Consider the following 21,894-nt stretch of genomic DNA (forward strand, 5'->3'; position numbering starts at 1 on the left):
GTGATTCAAGAGAGCTCTTAGCTCTTGCTAGAGGAGTGAAGGAGGAGCTCTTAAACCGTGTTAACGGTGTGTGGGGAAGAAGCTCTCATTAGACCTTGTTAGTGATGCGAGAGTGGAACTCTTAGATCTTACGGTGGTGTCAGTTAATAAGCTCTTGGATCTTGTTAATGGTGTGTGAGAGGAAGGAGGCGGAGGGTTGATAGCCTTAAATCTAGTTATTAACCTAAGAGTTACTATACAAAAAAATAACTAATAAATTAAAATAATTTATTTCCATTGTTAGAGAAAGGCTGTTCGAATTATCGAGACCATCGAATACAACCCACAACAGCTGCCTAACTCCTAGGTGACTATGTCCTGCAAGGTAAACAGGTGCATCAGGTGCAAGGAAACGCAGCCAAACCTGATATATAGAAAATAATATCAGCATCTATTACCTAGGATGGACTGAAAACGAACTATGCAATCTATTATCTTCCCAGTAGAGAATGCAAAAATAAAAATCTGACCTATTTTCTACCCATCATACAATGAAAATAAACCCGTTCTTCATCTTCATCTTCATTCATAGGCTGTAGATAATTAAATATAATAAGCTAATTACCTCATTCACCCCTAAAATACCTCTCATATTCTCAAACAGCCTCATACATCCTGCAATAGCCTCAAACATCCTACAATAGCCTCATACATCATACAAATGCTTCATATATCCTACAATAGCTTCATACATCCTACAAATAGCCTCATATATCCTACAATAGCCTCATACATCCTACAATAGCCTCATACATCCTACAATATCCTCATACGTCCTACAACTGCCTCATACATCCTACAATAGTCTCATACACCCCACAACAGCCTCAATACATCCTACAATAGCCTCATACATCCTACGATATCCTCATACATCCTACAATATCCTCATACATCCTACAATTGCCTCATACATCCTACAATAGCCTCATACATCCCACAATAACCTCAAACATCCTAAAATAGCCTCATACATCCCACAACATCCTCAATACATCCTACAATAGCCTCATACGTCCCACAACGGCCTCATACATCCTACAATAGCCTCATCCATCCCACAACAACCTCATACAACCCCACAACAGCCTCAATACATCCTACAATAGCCTCATACATCCTAAATTAAGAGACTCGCCCTCCCCCTCAACTGAACAACACACACGAGCCTCACAGTCTATATGGAGAGCGACCGCGTTGCTCTGACCGTCGCCCTCAGAGTTGGAGGCCAGGCAGGTGTACAGGCCGGCGTCCCTGTAGTTGAGTTGCAGAAGTGTCAGAGTGGGCTTACTCTCGACGATGTTGGCGCGGTGAAGCGGTCGACCCTGTGTGTGTGAGAGAGAGGGAGAGACAAGAGGGGATGAGGATTGAGAGATGGGTGAGAGTAGGAAGCACTGTTATCTTTGGGGGGAGATGGGTGAGAGTAAGAAGCACTGTTATCTTTTGGGGGGAGATGGGTGAGAGTAAGAAGCACTGTTATCTTTGGGGGGAGATGGGTGAGAGTAAGAAGCACTGTTATCTTTTGGGGGGAGATGGGTGAGAGTAGGAAGCACTGTTATCTTTGGGGGGAGATGGGTGAGAGTAGGAAGCACTGTTATCTTTGGGGGAGATGGGTGAGAGTAGGAAGCACTGTTATCTTCGGGGGAAATGGGTGAGAGTAGGAAGCACTGTTATCTTCGGGGGAAATGGGTGAGAGTAGGAAGCACAGTTATCTTTGGGGGAGATGGGTGAGAGTAGGAAGCACTGTTATCTTTGGGGGGAGATGGGTGAGAGTAAGAAGCACTGTTATCTTTGGGGGGAGATGGGTGAGAGTAAGAAGCACTGTTATCTTTGGGGGGAGATGGGTGAGAGTAAGAAGCACTGTTATCTTTTGGGGGAGATGGGTGAGAGTAAGAAGCACTGTTATCTTTTGGGGGAGATGGGTGAGAGTAGGAAGCACTGTTATCTTCGGGGGAGATGGGTGAGAGTAGGAAGCACTGTTATCTTTGGGGGAGATGGGTGAGAGTTGGAAGCACTGTTATCTTTTGGGGGAGATGGGTGAGAGTAGGAAGCACTTATCTTTGGGGGGAGATGAGTGAGAGTAGGAAGCACTGTTATCTTTGGGGGAGATGGGTGAGAGTAGGAAGCAATATTATACTCGCTTCATGCAGGTCGGCGTTCAATCCCCGATTGTTCAAGTGGTTGGGAAGCATTCTCTCTCTCTCTCTCTTTCCTCCCTCATCCCATCCCAAATCCTAATCCTGACCCCAGTCCCATTGCTATTTAGAGGTAATGGCTTGGCGCTTCTCCGTGATAATTCCCTTCCATTCGCGGGACATGGGTGGGAGTTTTTTTTTAAGCTTTTAAGTCTTTTTTAACCCTTAAGCTAAGCTTTTAAAGTCTTAGTTGGATATCAGTTAGGTGTCCATGGGATCTTTTTTAATTGTGGGCGCTTAATTTGTTTCATGAAATTAAGTTTTCCATATACGAGGAAACTTGCACAAAAATAATGGTATATATATATCCTTGGAGGACGGGCTGAGGACGGGCTGTATATCCCCTAGTTTTTCTGATAATTATCTACAAAAGACAATAATTCCCAAGAATTATAACCATTCCCTTAGCATGGTGGTAGTTCACTATAATTACAGGCATTAGCCAGCTATGTATCTCAAAGAATAATATAAAATTCCCGAGAATTATTGCAAATTATCGGAATCCATATATAGATGACTACGAAAATATTTTCCAAAATATGATGATAGCTGCCATATACGTCAAAGAAAAATCGTGAATGCAGTGTCAGAGAGAGGATATCAAAGCTGAACCAGCATACACAAACTATTTGACTCGAAATGAATGACAATTATAATTGTTCGAATAACTGTAGTTATATATATATATATATATATATATATATATATATATATATATATATATATATATATATATATATATATATATATTAGTATATATATATATATATATATATATATATATATATATATATATATATATATATATATATATATATATATATATTAGTATATTTTGGTAGCAGTCTTTCCTGTAGACATATATTATTAAATATGACCGAAAAAGTAAGATTAATAATTCTAACACGAATTTTCTCGATCTTTCGTACATTTCTTTTCACTGTTGGTGGTAATTCAAAAATCAATTCTCCAAAATAAAATAAAATAAAAAATGCATTTTGGAGAATTGATTTTTGAATTACCACCAACAGTGAAAAGAAATGTACGAAAGATCGAGAAAATTCGTGTTAGAATTATTAATCTTACTTTTTCGGTCATATTTAATAATATATATTATATATATATATATATATATATATATATATATATATATATATATATATATATATATATATATATATATATATATATATATATATATATATACAGGCTACTACACTTGGGAAGGCTGTAAACAAAACATATTTGGGATATATATATATATATATATATATATATATATATATATATATATATATATATATATATATATACAACGTAACATATATATTCAACGTGAATTGGAATAGATCTATTCGAATCGAACTATCAGGGGGGAAAGCGCCAAGCCATTACGACTATATAGCATTTGGAAGGGATCAGGATAAGGATTTGGGATGGGACGGGGGGGGGGGGGGGGAAGGAATGGTGCCCAACCACTTGGACGGTCGGGGATTGAACGCCGACCTGCACGAAGCGAGACCGTCGCTCTACCGTCCAGCCCATTATCTTATGGTTATGGTGCCAGATTTCCGAAAAGCTGACTTTGAAGGACTAAGGAATTTCTTCGGGAAGGCTAAATTGGTCAGACTTAATCATGGGAGGACTGTCTTTGGAACGTGTAGTGAACCTGGCCATAGTAACCCATCCAGGGTCATTATCTACGGTTAATATATACCGTTCAAAGATGTGCTAAGATTCAAGATATGCTAAGATTCAAGATATGCTAAGATTCAAGATAAGCTAAGATTCAAGATATGTTAAGATTCAAGATATGCTAAGATTCAAGATATGCTAAGATTCAAGATATGCTAAGATTCAAGATATGCTAAGATTCAAGATATGCTAAGATTCAAGATAAGCTAAGATTCAAGATATGTTAAGATTGAAACTATACCTCATTTAAAAACATTCTTAGCAAACTCCAAGAACCTATTATGTCTTATAAATTGATAAGATCAAGTACTGATGATGCCAAACTGATAACCATGGGCCCATAGCACCTTATAAGTAAACACAAAGCTTTGTACAAAAGGATTACAAAAGACTCAATAAAACCAAAAGTCATTCGGTCGGCTTTGAGGAGGTATTTAGTTCCTCAAATTAAATCCTAAACCAGTTTACTAAAAAGCCAATAACAAACTTTTAGCCCAAGTTAAGCTATGAAAATAAATCAGATTACAAAAAAGTTACTGAAAAAAAGCAAGACTTTCACATTGTTTTGGACTCGTATAAACTAACTTGAAATCTAAAACAAAACAGAGTAGACACATTTTATACGTTTTTTAAAAAATAAGAGATAAAAAAAAAGTAAAGATAAACGTACACACGTTTCACGCTAATCATTAATTCGTCAAATTTCGCAGATACTTGTCAACTGAGATCACACGAAAGTGAAAATTCACGAACGCAGTTTGGATCCCATTATAGGCCTCTCTGTTTTTTATTATCGTCGATTCTTTATGCAATTGCATAAAAAGTTAGAAAGCATAAGAAAAAAACAAATTGTATTTTGACATTGAAAGATTCTTGTCCTGACTGGGAATACATTCTCGTGCAGAAGCAAGGTGTTTCTTCAGAAAGGCCGAGACAGATTCCTCCATCACAACAAGGGGAGGAACATTTAATTTTGCGAATTGTGGGGCTTTTTTCCTGATTTAATGCGTTTTCGAAATACATTTGAAGACAGGAATATTTGTTTAAACTTTATTTGTGCATATTACGTGTGTGTGTGTGTGTGTGTGTGTGTGTGTGTGTGTGTGTGTGTGTGTGTGTGTGTGTGTGTGAGTGTGTGTGTGTGTATGTGTGTGTGTGTGTGTGTGTGTGTGTGTGTGTGTGTGTGTGTGTGTGTGTGTGTGTGTGTGTGTGTGTATGTGTACTCACCTAGTTGTACTCACCTAGTTGTGTTTGCGGGGGTTGAGATCTGGCTCTTTGGTCCCGCCTCTCAACCGTCAATCAACAGGTGTACAGATTCCTGAGCCTATCGGGCTCTGTCATATCTACACTTGAAACTGTGTATGGAGTCAGCCTCCACCACATCACTTCCTAATGCATTCCATTTGTCAACCACTCTGACACTAAAAAAGTTCTTTCTAATATCTCTGTGGCTCATTTGGGCACTCAGTTTCCATCTGTGTCCCCGAGTACGTGTGCCCCTTGTGTTAAATAGACTGTCTTTATCTACCCTATCAATCCCCTTCAGAATCTTGAATGTGGTGATCATGTCCCCCCTAACTCTTCTGTCTTCCAGCGAAGTGAGGTTTAATTCCCGTAGTCTCTCCTCGTAGCTCATACCTCTCAGCTCGGGTACTAGTCTGGTGGCAAACCTTTGAACCTTTTCCAGTTTAGTCTTATCCTTGACTAGATATGGACTCCATGCTGGGGCTGCATACTCCAGGATTGGCCTGACATGTGGTATACAAAGTTCTGAATGATTCTTTACACAAGTTTCTGAATGCCGTTCGTATGTTGGCCAGCCTGGCATATGCCGCTGATGTTATCCGCTTGATATGTGCTGCAGGAGACAGGTCTGGCGTGATATCAACCCCCAAGTCTTTTTCCTTCTCTGACTCCTGAAGAATTTCCTCTCCCAGATGATACCTTGTATCTGGCCTCCTGCTCCCTACACCTATCTTCGTTACATTACATTTGGTTGGGTTAAACTCTAACAACCATTTGTTCGACCATTCCTTCAGCTTGTCTAGGTCTTCTTGAAGCCTCAAACAGTCCTCTTCTGTTTTAATCCTTCTCATAATTTTAGCATCGTCCGCAAACATTGAGAGAAATGAATCGATACCCTCCGGGAGATCATTTACATATATCAGAAACAAGATAGGACCGAGTACAGAGCCTGTGTGTGTGTGTGTGTGTGTGTGTGTGTGTGTGTGTGTGTGTGTGTGTGAGTGTGTATGTGTGTGTGTGTGTGTGTGTGTGTGTGTGTGTGTGTGTGTGTGTGTGTGTGTGTGTGTGTGTGTGTGTGTGTGTGTGTGTGTATGTGTGTGTGTGTGTGTGTGTGTGTGTGAGTGTGTGTGTGTGTGTGTGTGCGTGTGTGTATTTACTATTTGAATCTGCAGAATCGAGTTATTTGCTCTTGGACCCCGCCTTTCAAACCAATATATTTTTCCTTTATTATGTCTACTACATATCTTAGCCCTCGGGTAGATCTACTGATCTTTTTCTTGGGTAGATTACTTTCACCCTTAAGGATATGAGAAAAAATGATCTTCATCTACTTCTACTATTCACTATTTACATATTAATTATTCTTTTTAAAATTCACACTTACTCGTTCATCAGTCTCCTTCTCGCACTTTCTTATTCCTTTTCGCAAGTTATTATATGTTTTTGCATATAGCTTTGTCTTACTTATTTGCTTAATATAAAGCTTTACTCATTCACTTTTATCCGCACATAAACACACACACACACACACACACACACACACACACACACACACACACACACACACACACACACACACACACACACACACGTACACACTTGCATACCATGCAAGTTCTTGGAGAAGATTGTGCGAAAAAAGCTAGTGGAACATCTGGAGCGAAGGAACTTTGTGACACAACTCCAACATGGATTCAGGGATGGTATGTCATGCCTCACAGGATTTATTGAATTCTATGACCAGTCAAGAAGAATCAGGCAGGAAAGAGAGGGGTGGGCAGACTGCATATTTTTGGATTGCCAGAAAGCCTTTGACATAGTACCACATCAGAGACTAGTGCGAAAGTTGGAGATGCAGGCAGGAGTGACAGGGAAGGTACGCCGTTGGAAAAGGGAGTACCTAAGCAACAGAAGACAGCGAGTTACTATGGACGGTCGTTACTATGGCCAGGTTCACTACACGTTCCAAAGACAGTCCTCCCATGATTAAGTCTGACCAATTTAGCCTTCCCGAAGAAATTCATTAGTCCTTCAAAGTCAGTTTTTCGGAAATCTGGCACCATAAGATAATGGGCTGGAACCATAAGATAATGGGCTGGACGGTAGAGCGACGGTCTCGCTTCGTGCAGGTCGGCGTTCAATCCCCGACCGTCCAAGTGGTTGGGCACCATTCCTTCCCCCCCCCCCCCGTCCCATCCCAAATCCTTATCCTGATCCCTTTCAAATGCTATATAGTCGTAATGGCTTGGCGCTTTCCCCCCTGATAGTTCGATTCGAATAGATCTATTCCAATTCACGTTGAATATATACGTTGTGTATATATATATATATATATATATATATATATATATATATATATATATATATATATATATATATAAATATATATATATATATATATATATATATATATATATATATATATATATATATATATATACACAACGTATATATTCAACGTGAATTGGAATAGATCTATTCGAATCGAACTATCAGGGGGGAAAGCGCCAAGCCATTACGACTATATAGCATTTGAAAGGGATCAGGATAAGGATTTGGGATGGGACGGGGGGGGGGGAAGGAATGGTGCCCAACCACTTGGACGGTCGGGGATTGAACGCCGACCTGCACGAAGCGAGACCGTCGCTCTACCGTCCAGCCCATTATCTTATGGTTCCAGCCCATTATCTTATGGTGCCAGATTTCCGAAAAACTGACTTTGAAGGACTAATGAATTTCTTCGGGAAGGCTAAATTGGTCAGACTTAATCATGGGAGGACTGTCTTTGGAACGTGTAGTGAACCTGGCCATAGTAACGAATCCAGGGTCATTATCTACGGTTAATATATACCGTTCAAAGATGTGCTAAGATTCAAGATGTGCTAAGATTCAAGATATGCTAAGATTCAAGATATGCTAAGATTCAAGATATGCTAAGATTCAAGATATGTTAAGATTGAAACTATACCTCATTTAAAAACATTCTTAGCAAACTCCAAGAACCTATTATGTCTTATAAATTTATAAGATCAAGTACTCATGATGCCAAACTGATAACCATGGGCCCATAGCACCTTATAAGTAAACACAAAGCTTTGTACAAAAGGATTACAAAAGACTCAATAAAACCAAAAGTCATTCGGTCGGCTTTGAGGAGGTATTTAGTTCCTCAAATTAAATCCTAAACCAGTTTACTAAAAAGCCAATAACAAACTTTTAGCCCAAGTTAAGCTATGAAAATAAATCAGATTACAAAAAAGTTACTGAAAAAAAGCAAGACTTTCACATTGTTTTGGACTCGTATAAACTAACTTGAAATCTAAAACAAAACAGAGTAGACACATTTTATACGTTTTTTAAAAAATAAGAGATAAAAAAAAAGTAAAGATAAACGTACACACGTTTCACGCTAATCATTAATTCGTCAAATTTCGCAGATACTTGTCAACTGAGATCACACGAAAGTGAAAATTCACGAACGCAGTTTGGATCCCATTATAGGCCTCTCTGTTTTTTATTATCGTCGATTCTTTATGCAATTGCATAAAAAGTTAGAAAGCATAAGAAAAAAACAAATTGTATTTTGACATTGAAAGATTCTTGTCCTGACTGGGAATACATTCTCGTGCAGAAGCAAGGTGTTTCTTCAGAAAGGCCGAGACAGATTCCTCCATCACAACAAGGGGAGGAACATTTAATTTTGCGAATTGTGGGGCTTTTTTCCTGATTTAATGCGTTTTCGAAATACATTTGAAGACAGGAATATTTGTTTAAACTTTATTTGTGCATATTACGTGTGTGTGTGTGTGTGTGTGTGTGTGTGTGTGTGTGTGTGTGTGTGTGTGTGTATGTGTGTGTGTGTGTGTGTGTGTGTGTGTGTGTGTATGTGTGTGTGTGTGTGTGTGTGTGTGTGTATGTGTGTGTGTGTGTGTGTGTGTGTGCGTGTGTGTATGTGTGTGTGTGTGTGTGAGTGTGTGTGTGTGTGTGTGTATGTGTGTGTGTGTGTGTGTGTGTGTGTGTGTGTGTGTGTGTGTGTGTGTGTGTGTGTGTGTGTGTGTGTGTGTGTGTGTGTGTGTGTGTGTGTGTGTGTGTGTGTGTGTGTGTGTGTGTGCGTGTGTGTGTGTGTGTATTTACTATTTGAATCTGCAGAATCGAGTTATTTGCTCTTGGACCCCGCCTTTCAAACCAATGTATTTTTTCTCTATTATGTCTACTACATATCTTAGCCCTCGGGTAGATCTACTGATCTTTTTCTTGGGTAGATTACTTTCACCCTTAAGGATATGAGAAAAAATTATCTTCATCTACTTCTACTATTCACTATTTACATATTAATTATTCTTTTTAAAATTCACACTTACTCGTTCATCAGTCTCCTTGTCGCACTTTCTTATTCCTTTTCGCAAGTTATTATATGTTTTTGCATATAGCTTTGTCTTACTTATTTGCTTAATATAAAGCTTTACTCATTCACTTTTATCCGCACATAAACACACACACACACACACACACACACACACACACACACACACACACACACACACACACACACACACACGTACACACTTGCATACCATGCAAGTTCTTGGAGAAGATTGTGCGAAAAAAGCTAGTGGAACATCTGGAGCGAAGGAACTTTGTGACACAACTCCAACATGGATTCAGGGATGGTAAGTCATGCCTCACAGGATTTATTGAATTCTATGACCAGTCAAGAAGAATCAGGCAGGAAAGAGAGGGGTGGGCAGACTGCATATTTTTGGATTGCCAGAAAGCCTTTGACATAGTACCACATCAGAGACTAGTGCGAAAGTTGGAGATGCAGGCAGGAGTGACAGGGAAGGTACTCCGTTGGATAAGGGAGTACCTAAGCAACAGAAGACAGCGAGTCACTGTGAGGGGTGAGGTCTCAGACTGGCGAGACGTCACCAGTGGAGTCCCGCAGGGTTCAGTCCTTGGGCCCATACTGTTTTTGATATTGTAACCAGAGGGTATAGAATCATTCCTTTTATTGCTTGCTGATGATGCGCAAATTATGAGGAGGATTAAGACGGAGAAAGATAGTATGAGGCTACAAGATGACCTAGACAGACTGAATGAATGGTCCAACAAATGGTTACTAAAGTTAAAAAAAACTACTAAAATAGTAGTTAGTAACAGTTGAGAGGCGGTCCGAAAGAGCAGAGCTCAACCCCCGCAAGCACAACTAGGTGAATACAACTAGGTGAATACACACACACACACACACACACACACACACACACACACACACATGCCAGGGGACCATTAGCTAAATATTTAATCTCTTGCTTTGCCTGACATTTACTTAATTTCCGGGTGCCCATACTGTCGTGGCCTAGATCAATATGGCGGGAAGAGGGGGAGAGAGAGAGAGAGAGAGAGAGAGAGAGAGAGAGAGAGAGAGAGAGAGAGAGAGAGAGAGAGAGAGAGAGAGAGAGAGAGAGAGAGAGAGAGAGAGAGAGAGACATACTTAAAATCACATAAGTACAATTATTCATTACTTCTGCCCTATTTATCTCTACTTAAATTCCTTTCAACATCTCACAGCATGTGTTGGGGTAACATTAAACCATGAACACAACCAGCATACCCAACATGACAGCCAGCATACTCCTGCATCTACACGAATGAAGCCAACATACCCAATAGCATAGCTTGAACAACAGCACATCTCACTCCTTGCAAGAAGCAACCTCACTTTGCAAGATTCTGATCGTCTGCATTAAAGAGCAGCTTGTTAAACGTCAAGAAAAAGGGGAAGAGGGGGCCAGGCGCGGGCGTGAGAGAATGAGTTTTATATTAATACAATTGAAAGCGGCCATGGCGAGAGCAACATTGCAAGCTTGCAAGTTTAAGACGTCTTAGCTGTTTTGAGATGGTTATTGCCTGGGCGTTTTGGGGCGCTGGATGCAAAGATGGTGGCACTGGTCCATTGTGCCGTTGTCTGCAAGGTGAGAATTCAAGCCCTAAAAACTATTTTCCAGATAAAGTGTTGGCTCTGAGGGCTGCTGGCAGGAATCTGAAGAATGTGGGACGTGAACCCTTAGGGGTTAACAGTAAACTTAACCTGAACTACCCGGGGGAAGACTATGGTTTGTTCCAAGAATTAGGCTGAATACCAGTCAACGGATGATGACTGTCAACGTCTTCTGATTGTCGGCCGAGCCTAGAGCATTAAGCAAAAGGAGCTCAAAGATAGCCAGGCAGAATGACAGAGGCACACTAAACTGACAGACAGACGGACAGCGTGCCAGTTACAGACGGACAGACGGAGAGAGACAGTCAGAGCCAGACAGGCATAGAGGAACATACAGACAGAAAGGCCGGTGGACGAACAAGCACTCAATGTGATGATAGGGAACGATGTGAACACATATATACTAATCTTTGTTCATTTTATCCTCGTCATAGATAGATGGAGAGAGAGAGAGAGAGAGAGAGAGAGAGAGAGAGAGAGAGAGAGAGAGAGAGAGAGAGAGAGAGAGAGAGAGAGAGAGAGAGAGAGAGAGAGAGAGAGAGAGAGAGAAAGAGAGAGAGAGAGAGAGAGAGAGAGAGAGAGAGAGAGAGAGAGAGAGAGAGAGAGAGAGAGAGAGAGAGAGAGAGCCTCCCCCACTGATAGAGAGCGACGAGTAACGAGTAACGTTAGTGGAATTACTTTCGAGTAACGAGTTACTCGAAAGACGAGTACCATTAGTGGAATAACAACTTTTAATATCAAACCTGAACACAGTAGTTATGAGAATATAGTTCAATCCCATTCATATAGAGATGGTGAAAATTGTCATAAAATCTCTTACACTGAATAAAGGCCAAAGAGAAAGAGAAAGAGAGAGAGAGAGAGAGAGAGAGAGAGAGAGAGAGAGAGAGAGAGAGAGAGAGAGAGAGAGAGAGAGAGAGAGAGAGAGAGAGAGAGAGAGAGAGAAAGAGAGAGAGAGAAAGAGAGAGCCTCCCCCACTGCCCATCAGACAGAAAGCATTTACATGATAGAAAAGTAACTTACTTATCAAAGACGTTCCTCGCTCGCGCCCTGAGACTTGACGGATGCCGGAGGGAAGAGACAGAGAGAAAGCACTTAAGTGCAAAGGGAAGCACGCTCGGAATGCTGGCAATTCCCCAGCAAGTGGAGAAAGTTTCTTGAAATAATGAAGGATTTCAAAGTTTGGAGAGGAACAGGCGAGCCAAGTTTTGTCAATATGTGCAAGGGAAACCCATCACAGCCTGCATCATTCACGAGTTTTGGGTTGCCCAAGTACAGGCGAGTACAGGAATGTACTTTTTTTGGGGGAAAGGTTGAAGATGGGAAAGATGGGACTGAGACAGGAGGAGAAAGAGATTGGGCATTGTCAGTGACTAAAGTATGCTTAGCTTTTTGAGTAGTGTTTCGTATCAAAATTTATTTCTATGTTTATTGAAGAGAATGTCTTATTGTTTTTTTTCTGAGCAAGGTTGGAGGCCAGATGCTCAGAGCTAGCATCTTCCAATATTGCAGGATGAATGGTCTGATGTACGTGAAAGTCATAGGCTGGTCGGGGTCGGGCCTATCAACAGGGAGGGTCGGGAATAATAGTGACCCGCAATGCAGTAAGTGAAACATGGCTAACGGAGTCCCTAGAGTTTTGGCTATAAAAATAAATGGAAATATCTGTTTGAGGTCGAAGGCCAGATGGAGGAGAGGGGAAGAAGGAGGAGGGGGGGGGTGGAGAAGGGTGGGAAATGGGAAAGAGGGTAGGGAGAGAGGGAGATGGGAAAAAGGTGGGAAGAAGGGAGAAAAGGGGGAGAGGAGGAGCAGGAAAAGGGGGGAAAAGGGGAGAAAGAAGATATGGGTAAGAAGGCAGCAGAGAGGAAGGGGGGAGGACGTAGGGAGATAAGGAGAAGGGGGAGAGAAAAGCGAGAATGACGGTGTGGGGGGGGGACTAACTCCCAGGTACCTATTTGCTTATAGGAGAACAGGATCATCAGGGTGAAAGAAACTCTGCTCCTTTGTTTTAGCCTCCCCATGGGATCTTACCCGGGCCACTAGGACTACGACCCCCGAGCGCTGTCTACTCAGCTGCGAGGTCCCTGTGTGTGTGTGTGCGTCTATAAAAAAGATGTCACAAAACGCTTGATTTTTACAAAAATGGGTAATGCACCACAGTAGAAATGTGAAACAGAATTGTGAGATTTCGTCCTAACAATCTTCACTCAAATTTTCTGGAAGACGGTTCAAGAAATTGGTCACCTCCTCTCCAGACCATCTTCATATCCCTTCCATATATATATATATATATATATATATATATATATATATATATATATATATATATATATATATATATATATATATATATATATATATATATACGCCCACCACAACACACCAACCATGGCTCTACACCCACCACAACACACCACCCATGGCTCTACACCCACCACAACACACCAACCATGCTCTATACCCACCACAACACACCAACCATTGCTCTACACCCCACCACAACACACCACCCATGGCTCTACACCCACCACAACACATCACCCACGGCTCTACACCCACCACAACACACCAACCATGGCTCTACACCCCCCACAACACACCACCCATGGCTCTACACCCCACCACAACACACCACCCATGGCTCTACACCCCACCACAACACACCACCCATGGCTCTACACCCACCACAACACACCACCCATGGCTCTACACCCCACCACAACACACCACCCATGGCTCTACACCCCACCACAACACACCACCCATGGCTCTACACCCACCACAACACACCACCCATGGCTCTACACCCACCACAACACATCAACCATGGCTCTACACCCACCACAACACACCACCCATGGCTCTACACCCACCACAACACACCAACCATGGCTCTACACCCACCACAACACACCACCCGTGGCTCAACACCCACCACAACACACCAACCATGGCTCTACACCCACCACAACACACCACCCACGGCTCAACACCCACCACAACACACCAACCATGGCTCTACACCCACCACAACACACCAACCATGGCTCTACACCCACCACAACACACCACCCACGGCTCTACACCCACCACAACACACCACCCATGGCTCTACACCCCCCACAACACACCACCCATAGCTCTACACCCACCACAACACACCACCCACGGATCTACACCCACCACAACACATCACCCACGGCTCTACACCCCCCACAACACACCAACTATGGCTCAACACCCACCACAACACACCACCCATGGCTCTACACCCTCCACAACACACCACCCATGGCTTTACACCCACCACAACACACCACCCATGGCTCTACACCCACCACAACACACTACCCATGGCTCTACACCCACCACAACACACCACCCATGGCTCTACACCCTCCACAACACACCACCCATGGCTCTACACCCACCACAACACACCACCCATGGCTCTACACCCACCACAACACACCACCCATGGCTCTACACCCTCCACAACACACCACCCATGGCTCTACACCCACCACAACACACCAACCATGGCTCTACACCCACCACAACACACCACCCATGGGTCTACACCCACCACAACACACCAACCATGCTCTATACCCACCACAACACACCAACCATGCTCTATACCCACCACAACACACCAACCATGCTCTATACCCACCACAACACACCACCCATGGCTCTACACCCACCACAACACACCACCCATGGCTCTACACCCACCACAACACACCACCCATGGCTCTACACCCACCACAACACACCACCCATGGCTCTACACCCCCCACAACACACCACCCATGGCTCTACACCCACCACAACACACCACCCATGGCTCTACACCCACCACAACACTAACAATCTCAATTGGCTCAGTTAATGCGAGCATAACAGTCGTAAGAGGAGAAGCAACAGTTGATACGCCCCAGCCACATCAACAGCAGCAGCAACAGCAGCAACAGCAGCAGCAGCAGCAGCAGCAGCAAGAAGGCTTCTAAACAGCTGCACCAGCAGCTGTAATTAGGGCTGGTGGGGGGCATTAGGGACTGCATTAAGTGCATCATGGTGTGGAGGCTCTCGCTTACTGCCCTTATTTTGAGAGACTTGTGGCCGGGATGGTGGTGGGAGAGGGACCAGGATGCTGGGATGGTGGTAGGAGAGAGAGACCAGGATGCTGGGATGGTGGTGGGAGAGAGAGACCAGGATGCTGGGATGGTGGTGGGAGAGAGAGACCAGGATGCTGGGATAGTGGTGGGAGAGAGAGACCAGGATGCTAGGATAGTGGTGGGAGAGAGAGAGACCAGGATGCTGGGATGGTGGTGGGAGAGAGAGACCAGGATGCTAGGATAGTGGTGGGAGAGAGAGAGACCAGGATGCTAGGATAGTGGTGGGAGAGAGAGACCAGGATGCTAGGATAGTGGTGGGAGAGAGGGACCAGGATGCTGGGATGGTGGTGGGAGAGAGAGACCAGGATGCTAGGATAGTGGTGGGAGAGAGAGACCAGGATGCTGGGATGGTGGTGGGAGAGAGAGACCAGGATGCTGGGATGGTGGTGGGAGAGAGAGACCAACAAACCTTGCTGGCATTCCTCATCTGTTGTGTGAGAGTGTATTTAGCATCATAGCTCTCTCTCTCTCTCTCTCTCTCTCTCTCTCTCTCTCTCCCTCTCTCTCTCTCTCTCTCTCTCTCTCTCTCTCTCTCTCTCTCTCTCTCTCTCTCCCTCTCTCTCTCTCTCTCTGGGTCAGAGTTCTTCCTCTTGGACGAGTCGGAACAGCATTATCACATTTCTTACGGGACCATTTATCAATTCATTCTCATGACTTGATAAAAGTTCAAGGCGGACCGAAACGTTGTGATAATGGTCTAGAACGGACAGGAACGTCGTAATAAGAGTCCAGGATGGATCGAAGCGTCGAAATATGAGTCCTGGACGGACCGAAACGTAGTGATAATGAACCAGGACGGACCGAAACGTCGTGATACTGGTCCATAATGAACCAGGACGGACCGAAACGTCGTGATACTGGTCCATAATGAACCAGGACGGACCGAAACGTCGTGATACTGGTCCATAATGAACGAGGACGGACCGAAACGTCGTGATACTGGTCCATAATGAACCAGGACGGACCGAAACGTCGTGATACTGGTCCATAATGAACCAGGACGGACCGAAACGTCGTGATACTGGTCCATAATGGAACAAATAGTTGTCTCTTCCTTTGTTTCATATAAGGGGGGTTAAATGCCCTATTTAAAACACTGCTATTCTGAGTTTCAATGAAATAGGATAATCTGAACTCAATTAACCATTGATTCAAGCATATGCTGACTTACGTCATGAGATTAGGGGGGGGGGGGGAGGGGGGAGGAGGTAAATATGTAAATCAGTAAATCCACGTTTTGGAACGAGGGTGTGTGTGGATTCATCGATTAGTAAGCAACCAATCCCGAGAGAAGCCTAGGAGATGATTGGCGAGTTTTAACTACCAAAATAAAGGGGGATATAGCTTCACATATATATATATATATATATATATATATATATATATATATATATATATATATATATATATATATATATATAATATCCCACAAAAAAGTTATCATCAATAACAGTTAACATTTTATATAAAGCTTCACAAATGACATCAACGCCATACTAACGTCACAAGAGTGAAAATGATGTCATCCGCTGATGCAAAACAAGGACGTCACTACTCAAACAATGACGTAGGTGGAGGGTTAAGGGAGGGTGGGGGAGGGTACATCAGTGACGTCAGGGCTCGGAGGCTGGCAGCTCGGGGGGTGAGAAATGTTGCAAATATAAGAGTTCTTAAACGACTGAAGACTAACGCTGTCGCGCGGCAATTTTCCCTAATGAACAAAAGTTTTGGGACGTCAGCTAATGGTCTCATGCGTTGGTGAGGGAAAAAGGCGCATATTTGTGTGATATTCTGGATGGTTATCTTGAGGTTATCTTGAGATGATTTCGGGGCTTTTAGTGTCCCCGCAGCCCGGTCCTCAACCAGGCCTCCACCCCCAGGAAGCAGCCCGTGACAGCTGACTAACACCCAGGTACCTATTTTACTGCTAGGTAACAGGGGCATAGGGTGAAAGAAACTTTGCCCAATGTTTCTCGCCGGCGCCCGGGATCGAACCCGGGACCACAGGATCACGTGCTGTCTTCTCGGCCACCGGCTCCCGTAGGTTGTGAGCTACGACTGGTACGACTTCAAAACAGGAGGACTTTAGCAAACTCCAGGAGTGGTCAAATAAATGGCTACTAGAACTCAACCCCAGCAAGTGTAAGGTAATGAAGGTGGGAAAGGGAGAAAGGAGACCAGGAGGAATATATACATCATAATGGAAGGCAACTTTGGGCATCAGAAAGAGCGAAAGGTTTACGAGTGGATATAATTTCATCACTAGCTCCAGAGCCACACATAAACCGGCTAACATCGGCAGCATATGGGACGCTGGCAAACACTAGAACGTCGATTGGGGCTCCTTCAAGGCAATTTGCGCAGTGATTGTTAGATCAATAATGGAGCATGCAGCACCGGCCTGATATCCGCCCTTTGTGAAGCATAAAATAAAAAAATTGAAAGGATACAAAAGTTTCCATCAAGATTAGTGCCAGAGCAAGGAGAAATTAGCCGTGAGAACAGGTTAATAAAACTGGAGCTCACATACCTGGAAGAGCGAAGAAACAAAGGAGACATGATCTTAACACGCAAGATACTGAGGCGATCAGGAATGAAAAGGTGGACAATGATAGTTTCTTTAAATTGAGAGAAAACAGTACGAGACATCATAATTGGAAACTGGAAACGTAAATGAGTCGAAGAATCAAAGAAATGTTAAAAAATACAAGTGGAATGCCCTAAAGAAGTTGTAGAAGCCACCTCCAATCTCAAATTTAAAGCCAGATTCGAGATAGAACACAAATGCCAGAATAGTTAAAATATAACACAACAGATATAACACGAAGAACAGGAGGGACAGAAAAAGCTTGATCTAACTTCTCTGTAGTTATTGATAGGTAAAATAGGCAAGCACACACACACACACACACACACACACACACACACACACACACACACATAAACAATCAACCACTCACAAACCCATAACCTTTCCACCCTATAGACACACACACACACAACCCCCCCCCCCCAACACACATACTATTCCACACATACACAACCCCGCCACGCACACAACCTCCCCCACCCACGCACACAACCCCACCTACGCACACAACCGACACACAAACCCCCACAAACATACACAATCCTTCCTCTCCCACAACAGTTGATTGGCTGTTGAAAGGTGGGCCCAAAGAGGCAAAGTTCTACCCCCGAAAGCACAACTAAGTAACTACAACTAGGTGACTACACACACAACAAACCACCACTCTCCCCCTCCCCCCCTCCGCAAACACACAAACTCCCCACACACACACAACTCCCCCTACAATCACAACCCCCAAAACAAACACACAATCCACCTCATATATACAACCCCCCCCTAAAAAAAAACACTCACACACAACTCCCAACACACACACACACACACACACACACACACACACACACACACACACACACACACACACACACACACACACACACACACACATTTCTGACAAAAATGGACTACAAGTAGAACTTTTAAAGACTCATTTTCCTGAGGCCTTCAATGACGTTGAGTGAGTTGAGTCACTAATGACTTGGTGTATACTGTAAATGAACGAAAGGGGGGAAGGAAGGGTGGAGATGAGATAAGAAAGGAAGAGAGAAGAGGGTGAACAAGTGCATAAGGGAGAAAGAAAGAGGAGACAAAAAATAAGGGAGCAGAGGCGAAGAAAGTGGGAATAGGTAAGGATGACAAAAGAGATAGAGAGAGAGAGAGACTCGCGGAAGGGAAAGAGACAGAGAGCGAACGATTTGAGATTAATGGAGAGAGATGAGGAGGATAAAGAGAAAAGCATTACATAGGAAAAACTAAATAGATCCAAGAAGAGAGGTTATATTTCGAAATCATCTACTAATCTCTCTCTACAGACGAAGTCAAGAGAAAAAAGTCGAAGGCTCTCTACCTACCTCTCTTCCCAACTCACACTTCATGGAATAACGAAAATAATTCACGTAACACCACAGGCCTATCGAAAATAGCCACAAAAATAAATAAATCAGATACAAAAAATTATTCCCCAAAGTCTGCGACTAGTATTATTATTGTGGCCAAAGCTGCAGTCTTGTAGCTGAGATTAATTTTGTTGTATTTGAGGTTGTAATTGTAATTTTTTGGCACTTTAACCAATTAATTATGTATTTTATTATTTTTTTTAACTAATTAGGCTTTTACTCTAACAGTAAACTGAAATAAATTATGTTTTTCTGAAACTCTAACTAATGAATCCTGCATGTTTTGTAATTGTAATTGATTAATTATTTATTTTCTGTAATAGTAACTAATTAATTATACATTTTCTTTAATAGAAGCTAATTTTTTGGGTTTTTCCGAATTTATATGAAATTAGTTATGGATTTATTTTCCATAAAAATAAATAATTTATACATATAAAAGTGCAAAAAAATAAAATAAAGAAATGTAACATTTTCTTTAAAATTGTAAAAGTAATTACGAAATGTCGCGGATATTTCTTACTGCTGTTAAGGCATGCTCTTGACAGCTGAAGGAGCCCAATTTAGTGACAGTTAATAGTTTAAAAACGTCAAAATATAGTGCAGGGAGAAACGCCAAATGAAAGGGCAGGAAATGTCGGCGAATGAAGGCAATTGGGGTAAGATATGGCACTCTCAGTAGAGTCGTACGTGCCTTTTCAAGATAAAAGATAAGGTCAAAACTCTCTCGTTTGCGGTCTGCAAAGGAACACATCTCAAATGTCAAGATCTAACATTGGGGAAACATTTTTTGGTTATTGAACGTATCTTGAGACGTTTGGACATACGATTTGTGGGTGAGTGGAATGGCTTCTTAAAATAATAAGAAAGATAGGATAAATAAAAGGTCAGTGGAACTCAAAAGGATTAAAACTAATTTACATATGAAAACGTATTCGAACCTACAATCATATGAGACCAGTTTCAGCTTTAGGTATTTTCACGAGTTTTAGGCAAGTTTCCTTTAGTGTCAGGGAGGTTTTCGAGGGTTTGATGAAAAGTTTTCACGCGTTTCAGAAGAGTTTTCGTGAAATAAAGTGCGTGAGCTTGGAGTCAGCGGTTCGAGCCCTTCATTCAACCCGGATGACTGGAAGAGTTTTCGTGAGTTTCAGGCAAGTTTTTATGAGTTTATAGCAGTCAAAAAATCAACCAGTGCAGGAACGATTCACAGACCAACCGGGCTGTGGTGGGTATGTGCGCCTGCGGACCGCTCCAAGCAACAGCCTGGTGGACCAAGCGCTCACAAGTCAAGCCTGGCTTCGGGCCGAGCTTGGGGAGTAGAAGAACTCCCAGAACCCCATCAAACAGTTATCCCAGAGCAGCAAGATTACACAATATCATAGAAATTCAATGAACCAATCCTTTAGCTGTTCAACCGTGTTCGCCCAGCAGTAATTCAAGACCTGGTTGTAAACTATCTGACAGCTCGTGTTCCAGGGATATAATGGGGGAGCTATCAGAGAAGGAGCGAGTGTTGGGGAAGGGGGTGGAGGTAGGGCGGGGAAGGAGGGAGGAAATTATCAAAAGAAAGCGCCAAGCCATTAAGACTATATAGCACTTGGATCAGGATACGGATTTGGACGGGGGAGGAATAGTGCCCAACCACTTCGACGGGGGAAGGGAAAGGGTGGAAAAGGGGAATACAGGGAACGGATGTTTGACAATCGGTTCTCAGGAAGGAGAGGGGAAGTACTAGCTTCGTACACCACACTGCTTCATGTTGACCAGATTACACACTAGAAGGTGAAGGGACGACGACGTTTCGGTCCGTCCTGGACCATTCTCAAGTCGATTGAGAATGGTCCAGGATGGACCGAAACGTCGTCGTGCCTTCACCTTCTAGTGTGTTTGGTCTGGTCAACATTCTTCAGCCACGTTATTGTTACTCATCGCTTCATGCTTTTGGGGAAGGAAGGAAAAGTCATTAGTTTTCCCTTTGGCTGCCTCCGGGGTGTTCCAAGGGCTGGAACATACCGATATAGCAAATATATTAAGTGATATCATGCAAAAGGTGGGATGATATCCCATTCCCCCCCCCCACAGACTCTCACCTAATCGTCACATTCTTTACGAACTCAAAACAATCCGTTAAAAAAAAAAAAAACTGTGAGGGATTATCCACAAAACTAAATCACCAAACAAAGTGATCGGATCACCAGTAAGTAACACTCAACTCAAACTCACAGTAACTCAAAGTAACTAAGGACTCAAAGTAACACAACACAAAAGTAACTCACATTGAACAAGAAGGTGAAGTTATACGCGGGCGGGTTAGCGCGGGCGGCGCAAGTTAGGGTGGCAGAGTCCCCCGCCCGCAACCCGCCCACGCCGCCCACGCCACCCACGCCGACGATCTTGCTGGCCACCCGTCCTTGGCTGCCACCCCCCTCGATGCTGATGCTGGCCTCAGGGACATCTGTGGCAGACGGAGATGAGAGAAGATGATGCTAAAACTTTTTTTTTCAGAATATTTTAACATAATCATAAAGTCAAATAATAATTGTTCTTTCAAAAA

General features: G+C 42.9%; 1 protein-coding gene across 1 annotated transcript in view; it reads right to left on the reverse strand.

Moving 5' to 3' along the window:
* LOC123749298 (uncharacterized) overlaps positions 1-21,894 on the reverse strand; it is an 84,064-nt gene that overhangs the window by 16,261 nt on the left and 45,909 nt on the right. Inside the window, exons 6-7 of the mRNA XM_069335731.1 lie at positions 21,617-21,795; positions 1,214-1,364 (exon numbers count right to left, since the gene is read on the reverse strand). Coding sequence (XP_069191832.1) covers positions 1,214-1,364; positions 21,617-21,795 — 330 coding nt within the window. The remainder of the gene's footprint in view (positions 1-1,213; positions 1,365-21,616; positions 21,796-21,894) is intronic.

Source organism: Procambarus clarkii, chromosome 34, assembly GCF_040958095.1.
Source record: "Procambarus clarkii isolate CNS0578487 chromosome 34, FALCON_Pclarkii_2.0, whole genome shotgun sequence".
NCBI classification, from domain to species: Eukaryota; Metazoa; Arthropoda; class Malacostraca; order Decapoda; family Cambaridae; genus Procambarus; species Procambarus clarkii.